The sequence below is a fragment of the Cercospora kikuchii genome, assembly GCF_019650295.1.
Source record: "Cercospora kikuchii DNA, contig_00005, whole genome shotgun sequence".
In the NCBI taxonomy this organism is placed as follows: domain Eukaryota; kingdom Fungi; phylum Ascomycota; class Dothideomycetes; order Mycosphaerellales; family Mycosphaerellaceae; genus Cercospora; species Cercospora kikuchii.
The window spans coordinates 1861850-1881835 of NW_025408586.1; the positions used below are offsets into that span (position 1 = coordinate 1861850).

Sequence of the window (19986 nt, forward strand, 5' to 3'; positions counted from 1 at the left end):
CTGTTGCGTAGCTCCAAGTGATACTGGAAGTGTAAATACTTTCTTGATCCGTTGCTACAGCACACGTCTCTTGACATCCTCTTCGATTGATAGCCTGACAATTGCGCAGTCCAATCCGCCTTTTCGCAGCACTCTGCTCGAAAGTGGCATGCGAAGTAAGATCAAGACAGCCGTCTGGTATAGTTTTTCGGTACCAACCCGACTTTGCCAGCATAAACTGCGACACTCCAATCAGGGTTGAGGTCCTCGACTTCTCTAAACTCCGCCCCCTTAGGAAATGCCAATTCGTCCCTGTCTTCCTCCTTCGGCCACCTGGACCAGATTGCGAAGGCTCGTGACTCGGGCCCAGAGTCGACTGGCACAGCTCTCCTGCTGTTGGATCTTGCAGCGGCATCGTCCTTCAGTCTCCAGCCACCAACGAGGTCGCGCATTGTGACACGCACTTTGCCTGGCCCAGCCGGAGTAGGAGTGTCTTGATAGCCAATGACGCTCATGCGATGACCTTGTAAGCAACGTCGCCAGCCATTTGGTCCATTCGCCGAAGAGATTTTCCCCGTTGCTACGAGTGAGTGATAGCATTCGTTGCAGATGTCATAGTCACCATCACTACATTGATAGCAATGAAAGCGAGTCTCTCGCTCGCTGATAGACTGTCTGCATATATCGCAATCAGTCAGTACTGGCAGGAGAACGTACGAGTCCTGCTTGAGATGAGGCACGGGCAGGCACAGCGGTATTCTCGAAGGGTCAGAATTACTCTGAGCACTGATGTGCGCGATGGCCAGCAGCGGGTGCGTGCAATGCTGCCCCTTGAGCACACAGGAATTGCAGTAACCCCAAGCCCCTTCAAGACAGATGTTGCAATACCAGTAGCAGGAATTTGTGAAAGTCAAGCAGGACTCGCAGAAAGCTCCTTCCTGGAGGACGGGCTCATTTCTGGCTGGGATCGCGTCGGTATTCGAGGCAGAGGCAGGCACATACTTGCGAGGCATGAGTATGTGAGGATAGTCGAAGTGGCGCGGATCCTCTGCCGCCTCGGCTGCTTTTTGCCAGCGGTATATGGCAGCCAGCCCAAAGCCAAACCAGTGATGGCATCCCTGACCATCACGGTAGCAACGTAAGCATAGATTGTAGTTGCCCGAGTCACATTTGTGGCAGTTGTAGTGAAGTGTAAGACCAATGTCGGGCCGCTGACAACGCGAACATGCTACTGAAGCGATGGGAGCGCTTGCATGCACTGTCGATATCACGTCCGAGGCGACGGCGGGTGCCGGGTCCGAAGTTGGTGCGGCAGAGCGTGTCTCTTGCTGTGCGGCAGCATTTGCTGCAACAGCGGTCTGTCCGGCGAGCGGGAGACGCTGGGGAGGCTCAGTCGTGGACGGTGCGACCGAGTCATGCGTGACTTCCCTAGGCTGAGCATCTCTGCTTCGCTGTTCGCCACTGCCTCGCGGAGCATCAGATCTCACCGTGGTGGAAGTTGCACGAACGCGTTGCACATCTTCACGCATGCGCGCAGGATCTGTGGAACTTCGAGCGTTGCTGGAGGACGCTCTCGGTCGTTGACTTCGCCGGACATCCTCGCCTTGGGCCCCTGCTGAAAGATCTGTCGCAGAGCGAGCTGCTGGGCTCACGGTCGAGCTGGTGCCCAGACGTTGTTCGCTGCGACGGGTGTGCTGATTGCTGGCACTGGCAGACCGGCGATGGTGCCGCTCCGCCCCTACTGGCGCCTGCTGCTCGAACAAATGTGGCCGCGATATGGGCGGCCGGGCACGAGATTGTGCTTGTTGCGTCTGAGCGAGATGCGTGCGAGGGCTCGTGGTTCTTCTCGTTGAGGGCTGCGAAGACACATGATCTCGCTCGCGGTTGCGTGACCGGTCGCGGTGGCGTTGTCGCCTTCGGTAAGCCTCCGCAATCCTCTCGGTGAGCTCTTCTTCCTGCGCCGGAGTCAAGTTATCGATGTCAATGCCATTGAGTAGTCCTTCCGAGTAGATGGACTGCAAGATCTCCTGCTGCACGTCTTCCGAGCTGATGTCTGAGTTGCTGAGCAGACTGCGAAGTGATGGCTGATGTTCCACCTGCCGCTCTGCTTCTTGCTGCTGCCTTTCCGACTGCTGTGCAACCCACCTGCTGGACTGCTCTTCCCGAGACACATCTTCCGCCCGATGTGTGCGCTGACGCTCCTGTCGTCTTCGTTGCCGGTCTCGCGTTGCCCGTTCTGTCCGCCGGCGTGCCGTGTCTGGATCCACCGAAGCCATGCTCATGTCCATGATCTCGGCCACCAGTCGTTCATCTTCACTGTCCTCATCTGCCCGATTGACCTCAACGGGCGGAATCACGTGGTCCCCGGGCTTGTAATGCTGCCGCATCTCCGCCTTGTCTTCCTCCGTTTTCCCTTTGCCCGGATTCGCCTTCAAAAAGCCCTCCAGCAGTGCTGTCAACCTCCAGTCTGCTTTGGTACCGCGGACGGAATCGCGACATGATGGACATGTGTACGGCGCTGCTAGGAGCCGCTTATTGCTGTTGACTGCGTTTGTCGCCTGCCACGCAAACCACTCTTTAGCACATCCTCCGCAGAAGGTGTGCAAGCAGTCCAACAGCGTGAGTGGTTGGTACAGGATGTCGGTACATATCGAGCAAGTCAACTCTTTCTCCACGTCCAGCAGCCCGCCCGCGCCCCCCTCTCCAGCTCCCGACATAGTCTGTATTGTCCGCTGCAATTCAGGCGCTACGCTTCGACTGCCAGTCGGCAGTTACAATGCTGTCAATGTCGATGCTCTCGGCTCGAAAGCGCGGTGTGCTGTGTGGTCAGCTTCTCTCTCGTGGGTGAGGGGAAATGGTCGCGTGCCCACAAGGCCGACATTTGCAACAGATGGCTAGAAACACGAGTTGAGGCTGGAACAGCTGGCGCAGAGACAGCTGCCTTCTCGCAGCTTGACAGACGCACAAGCAGAGACGACGTCGACGGCCAGCCGCTTGGCTTCGCTACGGTGCAGCCAGCCAGCGCAGAGAGCGTGGCATCGGCCTGCTGCGCTTTCCGAGGTCCTCGTACATTGACGATAGCTCGATATCACAACGTGCCCCATAGGCGAGATGGAACGAAGGCAGAAGGAGCGCTGGGCAGGTTCGCGCTGGCCGGGTTACCTCACCTGGTCGTTTTGGACTGATCGCTTGGCGACTCATGGAGATTGCGTTTTGCGCGCGCGCGTGTCTCGGATCCTGCCACCAACCACCACGTGCGCCGATCAACAGCACTTGCTTCACCACCTCTGCCTTTCTCCAGCGACCTCATCGCCGAGTCAATGCCTCCTCTCCTCACGCTGTGAGCCTTGCATCTGGACGGTGTCTGCCGTTCTCCGCCCACGATGCCTCGCTTAACAGGCTGATTGGCATTATCGCACCGAGGCTAGCCAGGCCACTCGCAAAAGCAGCTGCTGACACGCGGCCCAGACACCGTTCCAAGATGCCGTGCAATGGATAGAGTTTGCACCTGCCCGATCGACAGGACGACAGGCAATGTCGCAACTGGTATTTGGATACTCTGGCCCGCGAGGCTGTGCTCCTCCAGCACATTGCGACTGTTTGGGATTCCGCTCCGACGACTTCCCTTTAGCCTGTGCCCGAACTTGCAGCACGAGAGGCATCTCTTCGGACATATATGATACGGATCTTACCCCTTCCGGAGCGCGCGTTTCGCGGGTTTCAGTGCATTCTGTAGGTCCACCTTATGCCAGCCGCTTCGACGCTGCTCTGTGCACAGGCTTCTTCTTGTCCTTCTACTCCTACCCTCTAGTCTTTCCTGTACATGCAATGGCCATTCGCTCACTACTCATCACGCTCGCTTCCCTAAGCGCACTGACTGGTGCAGCACCGCAGCCTCAAGTGGACTTTATTGAAGTCCGCGATGAAAGTGGCGATCTCGTCGCTAGACAACTCCCTACTATTGACGACGATTATGCTCCGAAGGACGTGGCTTGTCCAAACACTCAGCTGGTTCGACCTGCCAATGGACTGAACTCCGATGAATCAAAGTATATTCGATCACGAAAGCCAAAGGCTGATGCAGGCCTTTCCGCTTGGCTCGCGAAGAGGGGAAAGTTCTCAACCTCGTCGCAGCCAGTAGTGGCCCTTACTTCATCTGGAGGCGGCTATCGTGCTCTGCTTGAGACTGCTGGCGTTGTGCAAGCTCTCGACGGTCGTGATGGCAACCTCAGCACGAGTGGGATCTTCCAAGGCCTCACTTATGAGGCCGGGCTGTCTGGCGGGGCCTGGTTTCTGAGTAGCTTCAGTGGGAACAATTGGCCTACTGTCAGCAGTCTACGCGACGGCCTGTGGGAGCCGCAGTTTCAAGCCAGTCTACTGCTTCCTGCGAACATTCAGGGCACGGACAAGTACGCCGAAGTCACAACAGACATTGTGGCAAAACAGCTCGCGGGATTTGACAACACGATTGTCGATGCATGGGGTCGATTGCTCTCTTATCAGTTCCTTTACGGCGAGGACGGTGGTGACGATATTCGTTTGTCGACTTTGACATCCTTCAGCAACTTTACCAGCTTCAACGTGCCTTACCCAATCATGACAGCGCTTGGAGTAGACGACAGCTCCGAGGGCCAGTGCGTACCAACCATCAATGCCACACAATACGAATTTGCGCCTTACGAGTACGGCTCCTGGGACCGAGGTGTCTCTGCATTCGCTTCAACCAAATACATGGGATCTGATCTCACAAATGGCCGACCGACCAATGCTGGAAAATGCATCGAACACTACGACAATATCGGATACATTTTCGGCACTAGCAGTGATATTTTCGTCGCTGCTTGCTCAGTTTTGACCCCATCCAATAGCAGCAATGCAGATCTCGCCAACTTCTTGCAGGACATCATCAGCGTTAGCAAGCGTCCTGCCTTCCAAGATCTTTTCGGAATTTATCCAAATCCTTTCTTCAACTACTCCCGAAGCACTACCGTAAAAAATGACAAGCTCATCACGATGGCCGATGGTGGTCTGGCAGGTCAAAATGTGCCAATCTGGCCCTTTATTCAACCCGCACGTAAGATTGACGTCCTCATTGCCAACGACAACAGCGCAGACACTACGGACAACTTTCCCAATGGTACAGAGATCCGACAAACATATGAGAATGCTCAAGCTGCTGGCCTGACCAGGATGCCGTTCATACCTGATGTCGCAGAGTTTGTCGCTAAAGGCCTCAACAAGCGTGCGGTGTTCTTCGGATGCGATGAGCCAAGCACAGTATTTATCATCTATCTGCCAAACGTCAATTACACGTATCCATCCAACCAGCCGACGAGCAAGATTCAGTATTCTGTAGAGGAGACCAATGGCATGATTCAGAATGGTAATGCAATTGCGACACAGAATGGTGATGCGAATTGGGGTCTGTGCTTTGCATGCGGGATCAAAGCGCGAGATGGAAGGGGCAAGCTGCCAAAGGGCTGCGATGCCTGCTTCCAAAAGTACTGTTATCGTCGCTAGTGGGACGCGCGAGCAGTGAATTCGACACTGGAACACGTCAGCTCGGAAGTATACATTCCGCTTCAATGCGGCAATTTCACAAAATTAGCTCCAGTTGAGCATTCCGAGTTGATCTCCACCAACCTGATCACTTCCAATGCGTGACTGCTCAGTGATGGCAGCTCAATGCGCGCCAACCTATCATGATCGCTCCCAGCCAGATACCCGAGCTTGGTATCAACCAGAAGCTTTCAGCGAGCCCTGGCACCGCAACAAGCCGCATCAGCCCACCAGGAACCTTCCCAGGCGGGGCGTGCGCACAGACGCTAACTCTCAAATAGGCAGTCGAATGGAGAAAGTCCAGGTACACGAAACCTCAGCTGATCAAGCCACATCTGCGAGCCAGAAAAGTCTCTTTCCAGCACTGATCACGCCAGACTTGTGCTTGCCGCGATAGTTCTTGAGGATCAGTTCCTGCGTTCTAGGGCAGAATGAAATGCGATCTTGCTTTCGCTGCAATGCAGCCACGATTGCGAAGCTTTGCACTAACTGACCGGAGTGCGCTTGAGGTCGTCCGTTGTTGGGTACATTGAGAGGGGAAAGTTCGTCTCTGGACAAGTAAGACATCATTCGAGGAGGGCAGGCAGAGGGTCATCACATACGAATCGACTCGTTATCCACCATCAAGCTCACATCTTGCTTCACACGATGATTTGAAGTCGACGAATTTTGAACAAGATCATGAGCCACGCGCGCATAGCGCGAGTAATTAATCGCCGTCGGCCGCCCTCTTGCACTTTGCCGCCGGCGGCCCATGGCTTGACACTAGCCTTCCAGAAGCTCTTCAGTAGCGCTGTCGCAAATGTGCCGCGTCCTTTGCGCAAGCTTTATCAGGAACCTGCAGCAATTCGGCACTGCCGTTGAACTAGTGCTTGCGCGCACACGAGCTACCCGGAGGCACCGTTGGGTGCTTTTGAGCATGCAGCCACCATCGCGATGGATCTGCCAACCTGAGGGAGGAGAGCTTGAGAGCGAAAGGTGACTTTCTGGCTGATGATCTTCGACGCGCTTCGCAGAGCTCGATTGCAGTCCGCTTTTTGCAAACATCAATGTCGATCACTTGTATTGTTGAGACTGCTACCACTATCGCTGTCAAGCCATGCAGTAACACGTCTAACACTCACGACCCCGACACTCCGACAAAACAGCAAATCACTCTCAAATCCCAGAGACAATACACTAAATCCGAAATCTACCACATCGCCTTTCTCCTCCGACAAAAGCTCGTCCCAGATCTCATCCATACCATCATCCAACATGCTCAATTATACGAAAACATCAACACCGTTTCAAATGCCTATATGGTCGTCCGAGTAAACAACTCACCTCGAACATGCATAACTACTGCTCAAATAGCGTCGAACACACCAACAAGGAGTCCCATTCGCTTAGTCAAATTCTCTATAACATCTCAAGATCAAGGCTATGTTGCATATCCTGGCTCTGGAAGTTGGACATGGTTCACAGCTGGGATTGTCAGGCCAGGATGCGGGGAGATACATAATGAGAGGGAAATAGTCAGGAATGTAACGGCGAGCAATGGTTTTATCACGCAACATGTAACTTGGTCGGCAGAATCTGAGAATCAAGAAGAAGGAGATTGGGTGCGCAGCTTGCAATATGGAGATGCAGTGGCTGTAAGAGCTCATGCGAAGTACCTGGGCTGGGTGAATACAGTTGTCTCTGTCCAGATAACGATATCGCAAGCTGTAATTGTTCGATAGTCAATTAGGGAAACACGAAATCGAAGGAGAGCATTTGAGCATTTTGACATCCAATCGTGTTATCAACTAGCTCTATGAATCAAATATGGGGACATAGATCGGCACACCCCTCGCTTCCATCTCATACGACACAGATTCACAGACCCTCGTGGTGCTCACGCACAGCACAGCCTCCGCGTTGATTTCCTGTACATCGCATAAGTTAGCACCACTCAAGCCAGCACACATCCACACAACTTTGCGACACGACTCACCTTATAAGCAGCATAGATCAACGCCGCCATATCCGGCCTCCCCGTCTCCTTCGTATCAATAATAATAGCATTGGGATCAGCCTTCAACACAGTCTCAATGATGTGCGCCCCATAAGTCGTCTCAGGAAACCTCGCAGACCATACGATTCGCACCGGCCAATCCGGATGCGTTTGGATGAAAGCCATGCAAGGCGCAATACCCGAACCCGTGGCAGCGATGACCAAAGGCGAGAAAAGCATTGGAACTTCAATAATTCCCAGAAAAAGTCTTCCGCGTTGCCAAATTGTGTTTTTGCGATTTTCGGCATTGATCATGGAGCGTGTCCAGTCGCCTGCGTTGGAGATGATTACAGAGAAGCCCTTTGTCCCGTCGTTGCGGGGGATTGTGGCGAAGCCGTGCCAGTCCGACAGAGGAGATTGTGCGATGCGGATGTTGTGGCCTGTGAGGGAGAGTTTGTGGGAGAATTCGAGACGGAGGGCGTGGCTGGAGAGTTGAGTTGCGGTGAAGGTGCGTTTGCGCATCATGGCCCATGGGTAGATGAGGAGAAGTGTTACGCCGAGGACGAGCCAGAAGAGCGGTGATTTGTACAGTTGGGTTTCTGAGGCTGAGGTAAGCAGTCCGACCTGAATCCAGATGATGGCGGTTAGGAGCCAGCCGATGTAGCGATGCGATTGTTCCCATCTGTCATGGTGGCGGCTTCGCACTGTGGGATGAGACATGCCCACGAGAACTAAGAGGCATGTAAAGATTAGCCCTGTGGTGACATAGATTCCGATCCGAACGCCTTCGTTGACCGCAGTGGGGATCGGATCTGTGGCAAGCAGGACAGCGAAGTAGAGATACCACACCGCAGCACTTGTTCCACAAGCAGCATGGATCCCTGCATGACAGTAAATCTTGCCCAGTCGTTTGCGAATCGCCAGCGGCCAGCTTAGAGGCACCAGGTGGATAATGCTGATCACGGCGTTGATCAGATTGTCATGGCGAGCAAGGACAGCAGCGAATATGTTGCTTCCCACGCCAATCGCCGCTGCGCTATATCGCGCTCGTTGGCTAGCCAGCACAATTATGGCAACCATGTTGGCCGTGAACACAATAGCGAACAACCTTCGGTACACTGTGAACCACCCGTATCGAAACCAGGCGAATCGTCTTTCAATCGCTGGTAGAGGATACCTAGCAGCGTAGGCGTCCAGAAACTCTTTCTTTGCGATATGTTCGGTATACTGCAGTGGCGAAACCTCAACACTGACCGTCGTCTTCTCGTTCTTCTCGGCGCTTCCAGTGTTCTCTGTGATAGTGAACTTGTATTGCCCGGCAGTCTGCGCTTGGAGCAAGTCTTGCACGGGCGCTGGGAGATCCCCATCGTGAAGGCTTGCGATGTCAGTTTCGGAGCTTTCCTGAGCGGCTTTGATTGAATAGATCGAGCGTTGTCGGTCGTCGCGATTCATCTGGCCTGTTGATGTTCTGATTGTCCCTTGTCCAACATTGGCATCGCCGGCGATCGATTGGATAATCGAACCCCGTCGTGCCTCAAACGAGACAACTGAGCTTCTCCGAACACCGTTGCTGTGATGCCTTACGTGAGCCATGTCTGGTATCGCAGGAGGCTGTTGCAACGGAGTGGCTCCATCTCCTGACTGCGACTGTTTCTCTGCCATCTCTCCTTCATTCGTCTCGTCCGCCTGGACCTCCATCACATCCTTCTGCCATGAGACCTTTCGAAACATGTCGTTGCCTAGGAAGCGAAGAGTTGCTTGACTTGTTCTTGCGCGCTTTCCCAAACAGATCCGGTCAATACGCACGCGTGTGAGGTATGGAATATATTCCAATCGCTCTGGCGAGCGGGCGCCCTGTGTTCCAGCTTCTCTCGCCACTCGGCATCAGGAGAGTACATTTTGGCACTAAGAGCGTAGCCTTTCTCTAGCGTAGAGCTTAGGACTTGCATGTGAGACTATCAGCTTCAGCCAGCCACGACATAAAAGTTTATGCGTCGCGGCAAAGGCGCTGCTTGTCACACCGCACGACACACGATCCCTTGTGGAGCTAAAAGGTACAACGGAGGACACTGGCGGCTCACCTGGCAGCAGAGCTTGCTACTGTACATCGTGTGGGTATGTCTAGAACATATAGTGTCATTCTTCTGCTGTTGCTGAGGCCGTATCCAATACCAGCGCGATCAGCTTCGGGGCGAACGTCGGCATCCTGCTCTATGAATCCGAGACTCGTGTTCTACATTCCAAGTTAGTGCAATGCGTGACCGTGTCTGCTCGCTTATAGAACCATAAAGACTCGCGTACCGCCGGTCGATATCGACAGCCATACCGCTTCCGGCTCGAGAGGCCAGACTCGAGCCTGGTTCCAAGACGTGTACGCCCAGATGGCTCGACAAGCTTCAGCCAGACAGCTGCAACGGGTGCTGGAATGGACTGTGCGAGGTGCCGAACATAGTTAGATTAGGCGAAAGTCCCAAATATTACAAAGTTTGGAGTAGCTTTTGTGGCTTGCCGCGCCCACGAAGCTCATGAATGGCTGCAAGACGTTCTCCATACTTTCTCTGTGCTTTGTACCAAAGCAGTCAGTCGATTGAGACACTTGATTGCGAAGGCCGTCGCCGTCGGCCGCGCACGACGCATGTGCTGTCATGTCATTTCGTTGCGGCCACCAGTAGCATTGGGTTATGGTGGCGTGTTACCGTGCTCTCAAACGAGGACAGCGCGTTGCGGCGCCTCCGTGAAAGACGGTATAGGCCGGGCAGAGAGGTAATCATGGGGCCTTGCACCACAGTGTGAATGTAAATAGAGGGACCCCCGCTCCCCGAGAGAATCGACAGACGCCTCCAGACAAACAAAGATCGAACATCGAGTTATCACAGCAAAAAAATGGGCGACGCGGGAGCCACCACCACAAAGCACTCTGATGCGCTTTTGGTACCGCTCGAGCGCTTCGGGTAAGCATTCTCGATGTTGCGCGTATGCGACGCCATCTCATGCATGTACAGGAAGTCTTCGCCCCATCCACGCGTGCAGAACTTGAAGGCATACGAGAAGCTGTACAAGAAGTCAATTGAGCGGCCGGATCAGTTCTGGGCTGAACAAGCACGCTCACTGATCACCTGGGAGCGTGACTTTGGCGATCTTGTCCACGAAGGCAGCTTCAAGGATGGCGACAATGCCTGGTTCCCAGCAGGGCGACTGAATGCCTCATTCAATTGTGTTGACAGACATGCTAAGCGCAAGCCAAATGCTACAGCTATCATCTTCGAGCCTGATGAGCCAAGCAGTCCGAACCGATCCCTGACGTGGAAAGAGCTGCAGAGAGATGTGTCACGCTTGAGCTGGGTCTTGACGCGTGACTTTGGTGTCAAGAAGGGCGACACTGTTGCCATATATATGCCAATGGTTCCGGAGGCTTTCGTCGCTGTCCTGGCTTGCACGCGCATAGGTGCCATCCACTCAGTCGTCTTCGGTGGCTTCTCTGCCAACGCTCTCCGTGACAGGATCCTGGATGCCGACGCCCGTGTTGTCTTGACTGCCAATGAGGGCGCTCGTGGCGGCAAGGTCATCGCTCTCAAGTCCATCGTCGATGAAGCTCTTAGCCAGTGCCCAAATGTGGCGAGCTGTCTGGTCTATCGAGCTACGATGAGCGCAGTGCCCATGCAGACAGGCCGGGACTACGATTGGACCAGAGAAACTCAAAAGTGGCCTGCGGTGTTCACGCCGGTCTCGATGTCATCCGAGGATCCGCTCTTCATGCTGTATACCTCTGGGTCGACTGGAAAGCCGAAAGGGTTGATGCACACCACCGCCGGATATTTGCTTGGCGCCGCATTGTCAACGCAATACGTCTTCGACATCCACGCGGACGACGGCGATGTCTTCTTCTGTGGAGCTGACATCGGCTGGATCACTGGCCATTCGTACTCGTTGTACGGTCCGCTGATGCTGGGCTGCACTGTGGTGATATACGAAGGCACTCCGGTCTATCCATCGCCATCGCGATACTGGGAGATCATCGAGAAGCATAGAGTCACCCAGCTGTACTCAGCGCCAACAGTGCTTCGACTTCTCAAGCGTGCTGGCGATCAGTACGTCAAAAGCGACGCTGTGCAGTCGAGCTTGCGAGTCGTTGGGTCTGTGGGAGAGCCACTAGCGGCGAATGTGTGGCAGTGGGTACATGATGTGGTCGGCCGAGGTCAGATCCATGTCGTCGATACCTTCTTCCAGACAGAGACAGGCTCTTATTTGATCGCGCCTCTGGCCGGTACGACTCCGTCTAAGCCAGGCTGCTGTACCCTCCCATTCTTCGGAGTGGAGCCTGCTCTGCTCAATCCTGCCACAGGTGTTGAAATCGCAACTCCTGGAGTCGAGGGAGTCCTCACCATCAAGCGGCCCATCCCAAGCATGTCGAGGACGGTTTGGCGCGACCACAATCGATTCATGAACGTCTATTACAATCCATATCCCGGATACTACTTTACTGGCGACGGCGCAATCAGAGACCAAGACGGCTATTTCTGGATCCAAGGACGCGTCGACGATGTGATTAATGTGGCAGCTCATCGACTGTCGACAGCCGAGATTGAAGCCGCTCTTCTCGAGCACGCCTACATGGCCGAGGTTGCAGTTGTCGGAGTTCCAGATGATTTGACCGGACAGGCCGTGACCGCATTCGTCTCCTTGAATCGGAGCATTGACAATGCTGAAGCCATCAGAATTGCAAAGGAGCAGGTCTCCACCAGCATTGGAAAATTTGCCTCGCCCAAGCATGTCGTGGTCGTCCAGGACCTACCAAAGAACCGCGCGGGCAAGATTATGAGGAGACTGCTGCGCAAGATCTGGTGCGGTGAGGAGGATCAACTGGGCGACATCACGACGCTGGTGAATCCGGCGGCCATTCCGGCCATCATCAGCGCCGTTAACCCAGGCAGAGCACCGCAGACGCCCGAGCCAACGGAAATCGATCAGCTCCAGAACTTGGCGCGGCGGATGTCCATCTGTTAGATGCGAGCACGTGTATTGCTGTCATTAGTCCGCAGTATCGTACCATGTTCATTTTTCACGCGTTCTGATGCGCTTTCCGAACTCCATTTGTGTCGTTGAGGAGCAACTGCTCGCGTACCATCTGGCAGGCGCGTTGCGAGCCATTGTCGTACGGTTGTTGAAGAAGGGGCGGCCGTCAGGAGAGGCCAGCTACCGCATGAGTACATGTATATGCATGTACAGCAGGCACGCAGGATACAGTGATGGAAGCAACGTCTGTGACGCTGCGGAACACCAGACGCGTTCAATTGTGCTCCGTGGTACATTGCATCCTACTAGGCGTATATCTCGTACCATCGTGGCTACCTTGCTTGGCATCGCTTTTCCCTGGCCCGGCCGCACGAGGGGTAACGTTACGACTGCCATTCTTACACAAAAGATCACTAATCTCTGCACGACTACTGTCCCAACGGATGAACTCGCTAACATGTCATCCGAGTGCGGGTACAGGAGAATGCAGTCGCTCTTGGAAACCTGCGGCGATTTTCGACTGCGGAGACCCCTTGCCTTCACGAATGATGAGAAGCAGACACTTGCACAAGCTATGCCGAATTGTCAAGTCCACCCAGGCGTCCAGAACAGCATTCCCAAAAGCCAGAAACGCTCTGTTCCAATGCCAAGATCGCCGCGCAAGAACTAAATCGCCCTATCGTGTAGCTGACTCGTGTCGAAGTGAGACCTACCTACTCTTTTCTCGGAGTGCCCGAAAGGTGCTTCCATGATCCATCTAGCACTACGGTAGGCTGGCGCGTATGATTCCGTTCGCACTGGACGGCTGCGAACTAGAGAGACCCACGAGGGAGTCTAGCTCGTGCCCATTGCGGCAGAAACCACAGCAGGGTTCGAAGCGTGCGTCTCTTCTCTACAAAGCCAAGTCCTATTTACGACGAAGCCGTACCAAACCCGACTCTAGCTCAATCATGAGACCGAAGTTCCAGTCGTTCGCAGCACTGACGAAGTGGGTCATCAAGGCAGGTGGTTAGCCCCCTTCTCCTTCTCTCGTCCTACCTCATGTTTCATTTGTCTCCCTTAGTATTCTCAACCACATCCTCCGAATCATCCAGAATTTGCACTCCGTCTGCTCAGACAACTCCAAACAGGCCAACATGAACTTCCTCACCCTCCTCCTCGCCGCAACCGGTGCAATGGCCGCCTGCACAAAAGAAGGTCCCATCAACAACCTCTGCAGAAAGCCCGCCGGCTCGACAACTGGTACTTGCCGAGCACTGTGGCAACCGAAGCAGGGATGCAGATATGAAATAATCGACCAGAGCCAGGGGGTAAGCAACAACGAGATGATACCTCGTAGATGACCTGCTCCCGCATTGATGCTGACGAGGATCCTTCTCAAATTGATCAGTGCACAAGCAATTCCGAATGTCAGTTCAACATCCTTTGTGGTGATTGTCCATGATGGTGCCGAAAAGCGACCATGATGAAGAAGGAGAAGAAGAGTGATGATGGGAGCGATACAACGCCAGACATCATTACCAGGTACAAGAAGAGGAAGGAGAAACAGTCCATAATATGAGTGTGGCTCGATTGAACAATATGGATCGCAGTATTCCAGAGTTCGTTACTGTGTATTTCGCCTTCATCCATGCCTCCGTCATACCACCAACGCCGCCGCCATGAGAGAGTAAAGTACGAAAAGAGTTCCGTCATCCCAAAACGATCAGACACCCAGACGGCGAAATGGATGACAATGGTCCCAGCGTCCATGCCAGTTGCCAAAAGTTTTCGTTACTGTGTGCTTTTTTGATTCATTAACGTCCAACATGATTCTGTGGTTCATTTGTTCATTGATTTTATGTTTTCGTTCGTCCATGAGTGAGAGATTGCGAGCGAGAAAGAGGAAGAGAGTCGTAAACAGGCCGTAGTCCCTAACCCAACCACCCATCATCATCATCAATCTTTCCATTCGTCTTCGTCAAGCTAAGATCCAATCCAAGATCCAATTTTGGTGGCTCCAACGGTAAAGCATTATCAAGTTGCGGTGGAAGGTCCGCTTTCTTCTTCGGACTCTTCTTGGGCGATTTCTGAGCTTTCATCGCTTGCTCGACAATTTCTTCTTCTGAGGGGCCCTCACGGACGAATCGTGTCTCCCAGCCGTCTTCGTGAGCCGCTGCGACCCATGCTTTTAGGCCGTCGTGCACACCAGAGTAGAACTTCTCTTTGCATGTGCGGAGCACAGTGCCCATGAGTTTTTCGAATCCTGACTGCTGAAGCTCTTCGCGGAGCGTGTTTCGTTGGTGGTGATCTGGAATCGATGCAACGATTGCATTGAGCAGGTCAAGGTGCGCTGTGATATATGTTGTTGCATCCCATTCGACACCTCCGATATATGGAGCTGCTGGTACTGGAGGGCGAGAGCCCGGAAAGTGTCGCTGTGTATAAGTGCTGGCAAGGATCTTATTTCGTTCTTCTTCGTTGACATCAGCCTTTTGCGAATGCGAACTGCTCGGCTTGGGAAGCGGCACGACGTTCAACTGATGCAAGAAAATCCAAAAGACCTCTCTCGTCACGTTCGAGAGCTCGCGTGACCACAATTTGTATGGCCGAGGAGTGTGCATGCCCAGAACAAAGTCCACTGGACGTTCGTTCTCCGACTTTGCGGGCTCCCCTAGATAGGTGAGTACTTTCCGCGCTCTGGCTTCTAGAGTTGCTGTGGATTTGTTCATCTCCGATGAGAGGTATGTGAGCAGCACATTGAAGATGATCGTCCGAGTCGTGTACTCCGCCGGGCCCTTCTTCTCTTCGTCAAACAGCATACCAATTAATGCAGGGAATAGATCGTCTGCAAACTTGTTCAGCTCCACCATCGCGCGCTCTGTCGTGCACAACCCTTTCAGGCAAAGCAGTGATTCGTGCAAAAGTTGATCTTCGTGATCTTCTCGCCACTCAATTGCCATTGTGCGCTTCAAGAGCTCAATAATCTCATGCATGCCATCCTGCGTGATGAAAGCATCTACCCATGACACTGTCTCATTGCGAAGCAAGATACGGAGCTTGTGCAGCCGACCAACCTCAACTTTGGTTGGATCCGGATTCTGCCGCAAGTAGGCGATGTAGTCACCAGGCACGGCCAGACTCGCATGCTGTCGTCCATATGAACCCGTGGGCGTCGTCGGTGTGAGGGAAGTTTTGGAAACATTGTTGCTTGGTATGATGATTGAAGTAGGTCGGCTGCGACTCTGTGAGCGTGGCTTTTTTGCGGGTGAGCCGTCATCCTTTTGCTCTTTCTTCCCTCGCGAGAACGTGAACGTGCGACTCCGTGTCCTTGACCGCTTTGTGGACTTGCTGTCCTCTTCTTCCTTCAGGGGCACTTTGGTCTCAGTGGTAATGTGATGAGTAGCGCTGGTGTTTTCCAAGCTGGTGACTGTAGCCGGCGGGCTATTGTTCTTGCCAGCGCCCTGATCCTGCCGAATGAAGTCTGCTTTGACTCTCATAGTCAAGCTCCGCATCTTCTGTCGCATGGGCTCTGGAATATTGCGAGCAGCAAGCACTGCCTCAAATTGGGCATCGACAGCTTTGGGATCGAGCGGCGCTTCCTCTTTCTCCTTCTCTTTGCTGGAAGATCTCTCCTTGGTCTTACCCTGGAACATTGCCACAGCAGCCATGACTCTCCCGCCTCTCTTCGTCAAGTTGATCTTCTCTTTGCCAGCAGGCATCTCCGTACTGCCATCACTCACTTTTCGATCCGGTCCAGAGCGTCCCAGAATGCGATCCCGATCAAAGGAGACTCTTGCGTCCTGCGCCTTCTGCGTCTTTCTCTTCGAGTCGTCCGACTTTCGACTCTCCATGCTGGACTTGCTCCCACTCATCTTTCGGCCCAATGCGCTCAACATACCTTCTCCATTAGGTGAATGATAGCTTTGGGGTCGCTGCTGCGATAGCGAAGGTCGTAGGGTGGGTTCATCGAACGTGCCGTTGAAGTTTCGCTGTTTGCTCACGTTGTACACTTGGGGGGTATATCGGTCGATCTCAGCTAGGAGGTCGTGTGAAGATGGCTTGCTGCTCGTGCTGGCTCGCTCCCTCTGACTGGTCAAATGATTCGTGGTAGCCATCTGCGCCCAGATCGGCGTCGGTGCTGCGGGCTCGTGCTCGAGGGGCGAAGTGTTCTCCTTATTCTTCTCCACGTTCACTTGTTTTGACAAGTCTTTGCTTGATCGATTCATCCTCGCAAAGACTCCCGCGAGATTTGTCGACGACTTCGATTTCTGTGGCTTGGCCTGGCTGTCCTTTGTCTTGTCTCTGTTGCTCCTTCCCAAGGTGTCTTTCTTCTTGCTTGGTGAAGATGGAGGCGACTGGACATTGTTCTGACGCTCGCCGAGCACGCTCCGGCTACCCATCGGGGCTCTGTATGACTTCTCATCCTGCTTTGCGTTGGCAGCGGTCTGCTCAGGACTGGCTGGGCGGCCCTTAGACGAGACCAGCGATCTCAAGATGTTGGATTTGGAGGAGGCATTGCGGCGGTGTCCGGGCGTGTGGTGCTTGACGTCGGCCATGGCAGTCGAGAGTCGCAAATCGTCTAGAAGAAGCAAGCAGTGGACATGATAGACTCAATGCAGGCGTGAGGAGCTGGAGTCGGGCGCTAGCACTCGAGCGCGTCGTGTCTCGGGTAGTGGAAGCCTTTTAGCACATGAAATCAACATGCACGCTCCGACGCGTCTCCATAGCAACCCGTTCGCGTGTGCATCTCGATGCTTCACTTCCCACGGTAATCTCCTCGCGAATGCACCACCACGTTGCCCTCGACCACGGTATGCTGCTGCTGCCAACTCATCGTGCAGGCTGTGCGGCTTCTCGTCGCCATGCTCTTCTTCGACATGTCCGCGCTCGACAAGTGCCGGAGATAGCCCTTATCGCCGCCGCTCCAGCGTCATCGTAGCCATTGGGGTGCCCCGAACATTGGGGTAATAGAAGTAATGGCTCGAACACCCGTTTTTCTCATACCCCTCCTCTCCTAGACAACCACCCACCAAGCCAGCTCTCATACGCAATGTCTACGCCCACAGCAGTCTTTCGCGGCGGCGCCACCGCCCTCATTACAGGCGCAGCGAGCGGCGTTGGCCTCGCAGTCGCCAAGCTATGCGCCTCGCACTCGATGAACGTCCACCTCGTTGATAACAACACCGAAGCTCTAGACGCAGCCAAAAGCAAAGTCCAATCCAGTGGTACTGTCACCACCCACTCTCTCGACGTCTCCAGCCTCCAAGAATGGACCAACCTCAAACAAAAGCTCGAAAGCTCGGGCACTAAACTTGATTTTCTCCATCTCAACGCGGGCATTGGTGCCAATGGCGACTGGAAGGACTCTGCCTACTTCCACAAGATCTTCGATGTCAACTTCTTTGGCGTGATCAATGGAATCAATACCTTCTTCCCTCACTTCGAGAACAACTCCTCTTCTCCAAAGTCCATCATCATCACAGGCTCTAAACAAGGCATCACAAACCCACCGGGAAACCCAGCATATAATGCTTCAAAATCAGCAATCAAAACAATTACCGAACACCTCCATTTCGATCTTGCAAAGTCTTCACCTAAGACTTCGGTTCATCTGCTAGTGCCAGGCTGGACATTCACTGGATTGACAGGTGGCGGGAAGACCACATCTAAGCCCGATGGTGCGTGGGCTGCAGAGCAGGTCGCAGATTACCTGTATCAGAAGATGGGTGAAGACAAGTTCTATGTCATTTGTCCGGACAATGATGTGGATTGGGAAACGGATCGGAAGAGGATGACGTGGACCATGGGAGACGTGGTTTATGAGAGGAAGCCGCAGAGCCGTTGGCTGGAGGAGTATAAAGAGGAAGCTGGTGAGACGATGAATGCCATGAAATTGGGGGAGAATCAGAAGGGAAGTTCGGCTTGATCTCGTATACAGTATCTACGACAAAAATGATACAATGAAAAGTTGTTCGTATGTTCGTATAGCACACGCCGGATGACTACTTTCTTCTCAACTGATCCGCCTGCTTGGCACACTGTCTCGCCATCTCCGACTGCTCATCGGTCTGTACAACAAGCACACGATGCCGACTCTTCTCACTCCCAATATCAACAACCACATTCTCCTCAGGCTCCTCATTCTTCGCCCCATCAAGCTCAAATCCCAAACACGCCGCCCTGTACACGACCGCCTTCCTCAACTGCCCTCCCTTCTCCCCTATTCCGCCAGCGAAAACCAAAGCGTCTACCTTCCCACCCAACTTGACATAATAACTCCCCACGAACCCCAGAATTCTATCCACGAAAACCTCAAAAGCCAATTTACACTTCTCATCACCCTCCTCGGCCTTCTTCGAAATCACCCCAAAATCCGTCGTGCCCGTCATAACACTCCATCCAGACTTCTTATTCAGAATCTCCTCTGCTTGCGTAATGCTCATATCTTTTGTGCTGCTCGGACTCAATTTTCCGGCGTCATGCGTGAAATGGAATATTAGTGAGGGATCTACGTCGCCGGATCGGGTAGCGCCAGGTAAGCCTGCCAAAGGTGTCAAGCCCATTGATGTATCGAGGGATTTTCCATTCTGGATTGCGCAAGCGGAAGCCCCGGAGCCGAGATGGAGAGCGATGATGTTGAGTTGGTCTTTTGGTTTTTGGAGATATGTTGCGACGGAGCGAGTGATAAACTGGTAGGAGATTCCATGGAAGCCGTATTTGCGGAGTTTGTTGTGTTGAGCGATATTTTGATCGATGGCGTAGGTGGTGCTGGCTTTTGGCATGGAGGAGTGGAAGGCTGAGTCGAAAAAGGCGATGTTGTTGACTTTGGCATTGTTGGCGTGGACTGCGCGGACGATTGTCAGAGCGCCAGCGTTGTGGAGAGGGGCGAGATCAGAGAGCTTCTCGATGTGGTGGTACGTGTCTCGATCAATTCTGGTAGGCCGGTCGTAGTCGCCTCCATGAACTACACGATGGCAAGCGAATTCGATATCATCGCGGTGTTGGAGCTCCGGAAGGTCAGAGTCTTCGGTCAAGTGCTTAATGATGAATTCATAAGCACTTTCTTGGGAGTTAACTTCCTTGACTTCTTGATCCTTGACTTTGTGTTCGCCGCGTGAGTACTTCAGCTTGGCAGGTGGTGCTGTGAGCCCGGAGATCTGGATTTCTGCAAGCTGTTGAGGATCTTTCGTAGGAGATTCATAGGAAAATACGGAGACTTTGACTGAGCTTGAGCCGGCGTTGATAGCGAGGATTACTTTGGCCATTGCAGCAAAGGTGTGAAGTGAGTGTGAACGAAGAAGAGTCGTCGACTTACCGTAACCACTCAAGCTGTCAATTGTTTGGCGATGGTGAGAAAGCGCGCGCCCAGTGACGTCGAGGTTGCAGCCGAAGAATCCGGAATAGTGGGACTGTCATGATCGAGACACGAGATCACACAACCTGTGCACCATTCAATGAAAAGTTGATTCATTCGT

At 53.5% G+C, this 19986-nt stretch overlaps 7 protein-coding genes across 7 annotated transcripts; 3 read left to right on the top strand and 4 right to left on the bottom strand.

The window, feature by feature from the left end:
• Positions 1 to 161: 161 nt before the first annotated feature.
• CKM354_000851000 (uncharacterized protein) lies at positions 162 to 2696 on the bottom strand (the record flags this gene model as incomplete). Its single annotated transcript, XM_044803889.1, has 1 exon — positions 162 to 2696. One exon carries the CDS (start codon positions 2694 to 2696, stop codon positions 162 to 164), a length of 2535 nt encoding a protein of 844 aa, XP_044659824.1.
• A 1111-nt stretch (positions 2697 to 3807) lies between these two features.
• On the top strand, positions 3808 to 5499 carry CKM354_000851100 (uncharacterized protein; the record flags this gene model as incomplete). The annotated part of the gene is made up of 1 exon (XM_044803890.1): positions 3808 to 5499. The coding sequence occupies one exon, from the start codon at positions 3808 to 3810 to the stop codon at positions 5497 to 5499; it is 1692 nt and encodes a 563-aa protein (XP_044659825.1).
• Positions 5500 to 7334: 1835 nt separating this feature from the next.
• Positions 7335 to 9247, bottom strand: CKM354_000851200 (uncharacterized protein; the record flags this gene model as incomplete). Its single annotated transcript, XM_044803891.1, has 2 exons — positions 7335 to 7448; positions 7517 to 9247. 2 exons carry the CDS (start codon positions 9245 to 9247, stop codon positions 7335 to 7337), a joined length of 1845 nt encoding a protein of 614 aa, XP_044659826.1.
• A 1152-nt stretch (positions 9248 to 10399) lies between these two features.
• On the top strand, positions 10400 to 12520 carry CKM354_000851300 (uncharacterized protein; the record flags this gene model as incomplete). The annotated part of the gene is made up of 2 exons (XM_044803892.1): positions 10400 to 10467; positions 10519 to 12520. 2 exons carry the CDS (start codon positions 10400 to 10402, stop codon positions 12518 to 12520), a joined length of 2070 nt encoding a protein of 689 aa, XP_044659827.1.
• Positions 12521 to 14442: 1922 nt separating this feature from the next.
• On the bottom strand, positions 14443 to 17067 carry CKM354_000851400 (uncharacterized protein; the record flags this gene model as incomplete). Its single annotated transcript, XM_044803893.1, has 1 exon — positions 14443 to 17067. One exon carries the CDS (start codon positions 17065 to 17067, stop codon positions 14443 to 14445), a length of 2625 nt encoding a protein of 874 aa, XP_044659828.1.
• A 494-nt stretch (positions 17068 to 17561) lies between these two features.
• CKM354_000851500 (uncharacterized protein) lies at positions 17562 to 18437 on the top strand (the record flags this gene model as incomplete). Its single annotated transcript, XM_044803894.1, has 1 exon — positions 17562 to 18437. The coding sequence occupies one exon, from the start codon at positions 17562 to 17564 to the stop codon at positions 18435 to 18437; it is 876 nt and encodes a 291-aa protein (XP_044659829.1).
• A 76-nt stretch (positions 18438 to 18513) lies between these two features.
• CKM354_000851600 (uncharacterized protein) lies at positions 18514 to 19776 on the bottom strand (the record flags this gene model as incomplete). Its single annotated transcript, XM_044803895.1, has 1 exon — positions 18514 to 19776. One exon carries the CDS (start codon positions 19774 to 19776, stop codon positions 18514 to 18516), a length of 1263 nt encoding a protein of 420 aa, XP_044659830.1.
• Between the last annotated feature and the right edge of the window lie 210 nt (positions 19777 to 19986).